The sequence below is a fragment of the Sturnira hondurensis genome, unplaced genomic scaffold, assembly GCF_014824575.4.
Source record: "Sturnira hondurensis isolate 20B ecotype Veracruz unplaced genomic scaffold, ASM1482457v3 Scaffold0022566, whole genome shotgun sequence".
NCBI classification, from domain to species: Eukaryota; Metazoa; Chordata; class Mammalia; order Chiroptera; family Phyllostomidae; genus Sturnira; species Sturnira hondurensis.
Window position 1 is genome coordinate 6,375,745 of NW_028095197.1, and position 8,642 is coordinate 6,384,386.

Sequence of the window (8,642 nt, forward strand, 5' to 3'; positions counted from 1 at the left end):
GTCAGGAGGGGAAGCACGGTGACTTCAGTTTAAATCTTTAATGTACCGGCTGGCTGGGCAGTGGTGGCGGGTGTGCGGCGGGGGAGGCCGCGACCCGAGCGTTGGGGAACAGGGCCCAGGCCGCTTGACAGACAGCTCATCAGGCCCCGCAGGGGCTCCAGCTTCTGCTCCCGGGGGTGTGCCGAGCTGTGGGGCGACCCGACAGTAGCATGAGGCTGGGCGGGGTCTCCCGGATTCCACCCCCCACCTGTCCTCCGAGACTGTGAGCCTCGTCCATGCCCCAGGAGGGTCCGCGGTATCGCAGCCCCCTCACCTCCGCTCCCTCCGCCACATGCGTAGCCAAGGGAAAAAGTAGAAGCAGCCCCAGTAGATCCTGCAGAGAGAAGGCAGAGCCGGGCCGGGCGGGGCGAGGCTGACCCGGTAGACTCCTCGGACGTCTCTCCAAGGCCCCGCCCCGCCCTTAGAGGCGGTCCCCTTTACAGCCCACGCCCCTTTAGGGCACCACCCCTCCCACTCCCGCTACCAGACAACTCGCGCCCCGCCCCCACCCCGGAGCGGCTAAATTCCTCCTCCGCACAAGCCCGCCTCCACTCACTCCTCCTCCGCCTCCAGCGCCACTTCGTATCTCCTCAATCCCGACATGTCCCGGGCTCCGAACGTCTCCTGGGGAGCGGAATGATGGGATCAAGGACTTCCCAACCTCCGTTCCCCTTGTGTCTTTCTCAGGATCAGTCTGACTTGTTCTCACGTAACCGTGAGGCAGCTGTCCCCGGGAAGACTAAATTGCCACATCGGGGTGCAGTGGGATGGAGGGTTTTGGAGTCGTTAGGCGTTAAGAAATTAGGAGGTCGGGCACCGCAGGAGCCTGAAGCATTTAGGGGGTCAGGGCGAAAGGCTGTGCGGTCAAGGGGCTGGGATCTTTGGGGCCCCGGCTGAGGATTTTCGGGGGCTGGTGTCACCTGGAGGGGGGCTGAGGGGTCGGCGCAGCCTAAACTCCGCCCTCCCCGGCTCCACCCCGGAAACAGACCCTTCCCGTTACGTCACAGGGACTCCGTCGCGGACTAGGGGTGGGGCTTGCCTATTACCCGGAAGGGGCGGAGTTAGGGCATTTCTGTAGAGGAGGCGGGGTCAAAATGTCACTAGGAGGTGGAGGCGTAGGCTATCACTAAAGGGTAAAGTTGGGATTTATTACTAAGATGCGAGACATTGGACTCTCTTTTGTGAGGATGGAGTCAGATTTTGGAGTTCTACCCTGGGAGACGGAGACCTCAGTGATAGGCAGCGAGAGAAGAGCTTTGGGACGCTATCCAATTCTTCTCGCAATCTCCTTAGCTTCTGCCCTGACAATTGCCTTTCTTTTCTGCCCCATTCTACTTGTACGACCCTGAACTGCGAAGGAAGAGGGCCCAGTCTAGAAAGGCCACATTGTGAAAATACTTGGCTGAGTGGCCTTGGCCAAGTGCCCTAGGTCAGAGGGTGATAGCCCTCCCTCTTTGAGCTGAGACCTCCCTTCCGGTGACTTTTGTTCCTACAAAAGTCATTCAATCAACAAATATTTATTGAGTGTCTGATACACTAAGGCACTATGCTGGGTGTGGGGATACAGCAGTTGAGAATACAGGCACAGACTCTACCCTCAGAGGGCTTATCGTCTGAGTTGGAGATGAAGGGGTTGAAAGAGACAATTAGGTCATCAGGATAAATCTGGAAGACTGGCTAAAAGCAGTCTTCCAGACTGTGGTGCTGTGATAGAGCTCAGAAATAGCAATTAGTCCAGTGTGGGAGGTTGGAAATAATTGTTCCATTTGGTCTTCGGAGGGAGGAAGGGAGCTTTGTGGCTGGACTGTAGGAGAGAGTGACCAGAAGTGAGTGAAATGAAAGTTCCCTCAGGCTGAAGTGTGCAGAATGGATACATCTACTCTCTCCCTCCATCCAACTCTTTCTTCCTCTCATACCTGTCTTGCTCTGCTTGGGCCACAAACAGACAAATGTCAGGTCTGTGGGTGCCAGCTGGGCTTTACTGGGAGCATTGCAGTCTGGGTGTGGAGGAGAAGCTGCACTCACCCTTGCTCACACTTACAATGATACTCCAGGCCCTGCCCAGGCTGGGTCGGTTCTGGCGCAGAGGAGGTGATAGTCTGGTTCCCTCTTCTGGTCCTTGGTTTCCCAACTGTGATTCACGTCCCTTCACTTAGAAGACTCCTTCTGGAGTTGTCATGGGCTAACTTCTGTGGCACTTATTCTGGGGGAGGAAGGAGACCAAGGTCATGGTCTGGGATCCTGGACAGGGACTCAGAGGGAGGAAGCAGGGTTCGGGAGGGAGGGCTTGCTTTGGCAGTGTTCTTCTGGAGTCTCTGGATGATGCAGTCCGCCCAGGGTATGCAGAGCTGGTGAGCCCTCAGCTTGGTGAACTAAGAGTCAGAGGTCAGAGAGAACAGAGCATCTCTGGAACTCAGTTTCTTGGAAGGCCTGGATGTGTAGCATAGAAACTGAAGACCACATCTAGGAACCTATTTCAGGGGCTTCCTTATGGGTAGGGGCTCAGCAAAGAGAAGGGAAGTAAGCTAGTGAGCATAGGCTGCAGTGGTAAAAGAGGTGGTTAGGAGAAGAGGAGACAAGTCTCTACCCCCGACTCACAGGACAAGAATACCCTAGCCATCCTTGAGGAGGAGTTAGGAACAAAAGGCACCAAAAATGTTCTAGGAATTGAACATTGGTTGTTGGTTCATTATGAGACAGAGTCCTCAGGGTTGTTGGCATCACTCAGAGCTGAGGGTGGGTGGGTGATAGTGTTGGGCTTGAGGGACTATAAGGTAGGAAGCTCACAGCCCCGACTAAATTCAGGATACTTGTGTCCAGTGCCATAGCTTTAGTGTTCCTTTCTCCCCCACCCATGTGCACTGTCCTTTCTTCTTCCAGAAACCAGGCTGGAGGAGACAGAGCCTCTAGTGAGAAGGACAGCCAGAGACCCCTGTATCCATCCAGGCACTGATACATATAGGAACGCCCGGGGCACAGGCACATCTATATTACACAGGTACACACATAGGACACAGTCATGCTCACGCCATACAAGCCCATGTATAAATTGTATAGGAATACACAGGATGCCCAGATATATCCACCATAAACAGAGACACACAATCACAAGGGCACACCCACTTAGAAGACGTATACCCTCAGGTTTATGGACACACTTGGACCTGGGTGTTGACTTGGACTCACAGTACCCTTCGCAGACTCCAGGTCCCTGCTGTGCCACTCATCTTACCATTTTACCCGTCTTTTCCACAGGAGACTAAGAAATCAGTATGCTGAGAGGAGGAGTGGTGTGGTGCAGGAGGCCATGGAGGACAGATAGCGATAGACAAAGGTGCAAAATCTTTGGAAGCAGCAGTGTATGGGTCGCAGGAGTGTGTCTGCTTGTGTGGAGCCTGTGCGAGACTGTAAGGCTGGGTGGGGAAGAGTGAGTAGAATAGTGAAAGTGAGGGTGAGGGTGTATGTGAGCCGGTGTGAGACTGCGCCTCTTGCCTCTTTATGGCTCCCTGAAGCTTTCATTCTTTCTGCCCAGAAATTTCTTCCCTTCTGTTATATAACAAAGAATTTGACTGGCTCTTGTCCCTGTTTCTGAGAGGGAGAATCTAAATCTCTGGAATTTCCCAAGTAATAGGAGTGTCTATGCTATTTATGAGCCCCCTTGAGTCTCACCTGAGTTTATACTAAGAGATGAGGTGACTTAGGATGGGGGCTGGTCACCAAAAAGACAAACTATGCCATTGGATAGTTGGGTCTGTGAGCCAGCCCAGCCTCTGAGGAGGGGGCTGGAGATTGAGTTCAGTTATGTGGCTAACAATTCAATGATGACTATGAAATGAAGTCTGAATAAAAACTCTGGACTCCAAAGCTCATGGAACTTCATGTCTGGTGAGCACGTCAATGTGCTGGGTGGGTGATGTGCTTTGTGTGTCTTTATGGGGAGAGAGCATTTAAGACCTCCCACAGTTCACTCTTCATTTGGCTGTTCCTGATTTATATCCTTTATGAAAAAACAAATTATAAGTATAGCATTGCTGAATTTTGTGAGTTATTCTAGTAAATTTTGGAATCTGAGAAGGGTTGTGGGAGCCCTCTGGACTTGTAGCCAGCTGGTCAGAAATGCAGGTGGTGGCCCGGGGATGCCACTTGTGGCTGGCACTTGATGTGGCTGGCATCTCAAGTCAGGGCAGGCATGTTGAAGATCATGTTGTCTTTTGTTGTTGTCATTGTTATTGCTGTTGTTCAAGGACAGTTGTCTCCATTTCCCCCCATTTCTGCCCCAAACCCCAGCCATTCCCACCTCCCACCCTTGATCCTGTCCTCCTTTGGTTTTGTCCATGTGTCCTTTATACATGTTTGTTGACAACCCTTGCCCCTTTTCCTTCCATTATCCCTTCTCACTTTCCCTCTGGTTACTCTCAGATTGTTTTTAATATCAATGTCTCTGGTTATGTTTAGCTTGCTTGTTTGTTTTGTTGATTAGGTTTCACTTATAGGTAAGATCATGATGTATTTGTCTTTCACTGCCTTGCTCATTTTGCTTAGCATAATGCTCTCTAGATCCATCCAAGCTATCACAAAGGGTAGAAGCTCTTTCTTTCTTTCTGCTGCATAGTATTCCATTGTGTAAATGTACCATAGTTTTTTGATCCATTCTTTTATTGATGGGCACTTAGGTTGCTTCCAGCACTTGGCTATTGTAAATTGTGCTGCTATGAACATTGGGGTACATAAGTTCTTTTGAATTGGTGTTTCAGGATTGTTAGGGTATAGTCCTAGCAGTGAAATTGCCAGTTCCATTTCTAAATGCAGTTCCATTTCTAGTTTTCTGAGGAAATTCCATACTGTTTTCCAGTGACTGTACCAGTCTGCATTTCCACCAACAGTGTACTAGGGTTCCCTTTTCTCCACAACCTCACCAGCACTTGTTGTTTGTTGCTGTGTTTACGGTGGCCATTCTAGGTGGTAGAATGGTATCTGTGAGGTGGTATCTCATTGTGGTTTTAATTTGCATCTTTCTGAAGGGGAATGATGCTGAGCATCCTTTCATATGTCTCTGGGCCCTCTGTCCTCCTTGGAGAAGTGCCTATTCAGGCCCTTTGCCCATTTTTTAATTGGATTGTTTGTCTTCCTGGAGTGGAGTCACATGAGTTCCTTATATATTTTGGAGACCAAACCTTTGTCCGAGGTATCATTTGCAAAAATGTTTTTTCATACAGTTGGTTCCCTTTTCATTTTGCTGATGTTTTCTTTAGCTGTGCAGAAGCTTTTTTTTTTTATGAAGTCCCATTTGTTTATTCTTTCCTTATGTCCCTTGCTCTATGGGACATATTGGTGAAAATACTGCTGCATGGAATATTTGAGATTTTCCTGCTCACATTCTCCTCTAGGATGTTTATGGTGTCACAATTTATATTTAAGTCTTTTATCCATCTTGCATTTATTTTTGTGTATGGTGTAAGTTGGTGGTTGAGTTTTATCTTTTTGCTTATAGCTGTCCAGCTATCCCAACACCATTTGTTGAAGAGGCTATTTTCACTCCATTTTATGCTCCTGCCCCCTTTGTAAAATATTAATTAACCATACAGATGGGGATTTATTTCTGGGCTCTCTGTTCCATTCCATTGATCTACATGTCTGTTCTTATGCCAGTGCCAGACTATTTTGATTACAGTGGCCTTGTAATATAGTTTGATATCAGGTATTGTGATCTCTCCTTTCTCAAAATTGCTGTGACTATTCAGGGTCATTTATGGTTCCATATAAAGTTTTGAAATGTTCTATATCTGTGAAATATGTCATTGGTATTTTAACAGGAATTGTGTTGAATCTATAAATTGCCTTGGGTAGTATGGACATTTTGATGATGTTAATTCTTCCAGTCCGCGAGCATGGTACATGTTTCTGTTTGTTTGTGTCTTCCTTAATTTCTTTCTTCAGTGCTGTGTAGTTTTCAGAGTACAGAGAAGACCATGTTCTTAAATTGGTGGAGTCTGACACTAACTGTGTGGTTAGTGCCTGAACTGAATTGCAGTACATGAGATGGTAGCAGAATATCTTTCTGCTGGATATTTCCGCTTCTGTCTCCCTCTATCTAGAAAAATCTTTTCTCCCTTTTGTAATTCCTCCCTTGTTTGGAAAAGGGAAGGGTGCGTGCAGGGGATGCACTGTACTGTTACTCTTTGGGGATGGTTTACAGTATTGTCTCCTTGGAGGCATTTGAACCATCAGTATCAAGGCTAGGGGTCAGGGCTTGGTTTGGGATTAGAGGTCATGATAAGGAATGCCTACCTCTTTCCCAGGTTTCTCCTCACCTCCAACTCTTCTCTGGTCCTAAGATGCCTGGGGTGAGAGGAGTGGGAAAGATGGGACCCAGTTGGTCCCCCAAATTCCCTGAGAACAATTATAAGTAGCAGGGTAAGGCTGGAGAAGGTTCCCTCCCAGGGTTTCCAGATCTTCCTAGGCCCATTACAGTGTCTGCACATCCATCATCTGAGACCTGCTCCTTCACTGGACAAGCAGAGCTAAAGGGAATGTTCTTTGGGAGAAGGCCCACTTCCCCTATCTCACATCTTAGACTCTGGGGCTTCGCCCCCCTGGCCCAGCCAGCACTGTCCCTCTTCCCTGCCCACCCATTTTCCTATGCCCAAAGCTGAGTCAGAGGAGTAACTTGAGGGGAACCTGGCTTAGAGCACCCCCTCTTACCATGCTTTCCCAACCCTGGAAATTGAGAAGGGATTTCTCTTTTTTAAAAAATTTTTATTTATTTATCTTTAGAGGGGTAGGGAAGGAGAGAGGGAGAGAAATATCAATGTATGGTTGCCTCTCATGAGTCCCCTGCTGGGAACTGGCCTGCAACCCAGGCATGTGCCCTGATTGGGAATCGAACGGCGATCATATGGTTCGCAGGCCCGCGCTCAATCCATTGAGCTACACCAGCCAGGGCTGGATTTCTCTTTTTTTAATTAAAAAAATTACTGATTTGCCCTGGCTGGTGTAGCTCAGTGGATTGAGTGCAGGCCTGGGAACCACACGATTGCCATTCGATTCCCAGTCAGGGCACATGCCTGGGTTGCAGGCCAGTTCCCAGCAGGGGACTCATGAGAGGCAACCATACATTGATATTTCTCTCCTTCTCTCCTTCCTTTCCTCTCTAAAAATAAATAAATAAAATCTTTAAAAAATCATTGATTTGTGAGAAAGAGAAACAGTCAGCCAGCTGTTGATTTGCTGTTCTACTTATTTATGCACTCATTAGTTGATATTTGTATGTGCCCTGACCAGGGATTGAACACACAACCTTGACATATGGGGACAACACTCAAAGCAACTGAGCTAGCTGGCCAGGCCTAGAGAGGGGATTTCTGAGGAGAGGGCTGGTTAGCTCACAGCAACACAAGGAAACTAGAATTGAGAGGGGAGCAAGTGCATTCCTCACCTGATGAGAGAGATGCAAGAGACAGGCCAGAAGAGGAGACCTCTCCTGAAAGACTAATTTTGGAATGCTATTCTGTTTCCCACTCCAGCCCTATAGCATATGATGTGACAGACCTAACTGTGGCCCAATTTTTCTACCTGATTTGTCTCTCGTGCATCCATCTGTCCATCCTGTGTCTCTATGTTTACCCATCTTTGTCTCTTCATCAGTCCATTCTTCTTCCACCTATTTGTCTGCATCTCCATTTACTGATCTGTATATTTAAGCATCCATCTATTAATCCATTCATCTATTTATCAGTTATGGTAATAATTAACATTTGTTGGTACTTAAGTGTCAGGCACCATGCTAAATGCTTTAAATTTATTGTCTCATAACAAAGCTATGAAGTAAAGTGCTGTGAGCTATGTTTTTGTCCGTGCCAACACTTTTTTATCTTCTTTATGATTCTTTTCAGGAACTCCTTTCCTACTATACGTGCTCTTGGTGAGTGTGTCAACCACACTGTTGTTGACAGATCAGAGTACCCTGTTCCCTGGCCAGTGTGACATATGAAGATCTGAGTATATGTTATAAACACAGTTAATCAGAGCTTTTCTTGAGAGTTGGTGTTAGGAGAAAGAGGGCCTCTATTTCATTTTTTAAAGAGGATTTTATTTATGTATTTTTACAGAGAGGGGAAAGGAGGGAGAAAGACAGGGGGAGAAACATCGTGTGAGAGAAACATTGATCTGTTGCCTCTTGAGTGCACCCCAACCGGAGACTGAACCTGCAGTCCAGGCATGTGCCCTGACCAGAAATCAAACCAGCGACCTTTCACTTTGTGGGACAACCCCCAACCAGCTGAGCCATACCAGTCAGGGGAAGGGCCTCTGTTTTAGATTACACACCGTCAAATTTAGACCTCAGGGTCCAGTGGCCACATTTCCTGCTGCTAGAAGAATGACAGTTTCCTCATCTGTAAAATGGAAACGATGTATATTTCATGAAGTTGCGTGTGTGCCTGACTCACAATGGGCACGTAGTGAAGGTCAGGTCCCTCCCCGTTTCTCTTTCACCACCTCTCATGTGTCACCAGCGTCAGGAGGCCTCTGTCTCCGGAAGCTGTCCTGGGATGCAGTGAGGGCCATTGAGTCTGGCTTGCTGAGCTCAGGAGTCTGGATTCTAA

The 8,642-nt window shown here is 48.0% G+C and overlaps 1 protein-coding gene across 1 annotated transcript; it reads right to left on the minus strand.

Annotated features, from left to right (window-relative positions):
* Positions 1-23: 23 nt before the first annotated feature.
* On the minus strand, positions 24-1,021 carry LOC118979607 (uncharacterized). The gene is made up of 4 exons (XM_037035736.1): positions 960-1,021; positions 596-663; positions 314-373; positions 24-186 (listed from the first exon to the last, which is right to left on the minus strand). The coding sequence occupies exons 2-4, from the start codon at positions 640-642 to the stop codon at positions 30-32; spliced, it is 264 nt and encodes an 87-aa protein (XP_036891631.1). The 5' UTR covers positions 643-663; positions 960-1,021; the 3' UTR covers positions 24-29.
* Positions 1,022-8,642: the final 7,621 nt, after the last annotated feature.

Bases quoted from the DNA above. Each gene is read 5' to 3' on its own strand.
- LOC118979607 (XM_037035736.1), bottom strand. From the start codon at position 642: ATGTCGGGATTGAGGAGATACGAAGTGGCGCTGGAGGCGGAGGAGGA. The intron at 374-595 runs GTGAGTGGAGGC...TTCTCTCTGCAG, and splicing joins GCGCTGGAGGCGGAGGAGGA to GATCTACTGGGGCTGCTTCT. The intron at 187-313 runs GTGAGGGGGCTG...GTCGCCCCACAG, and splicing joins ATGTGGCGGAGGGAGCGGAG to CTCGGCACACCCCCGGGAGC.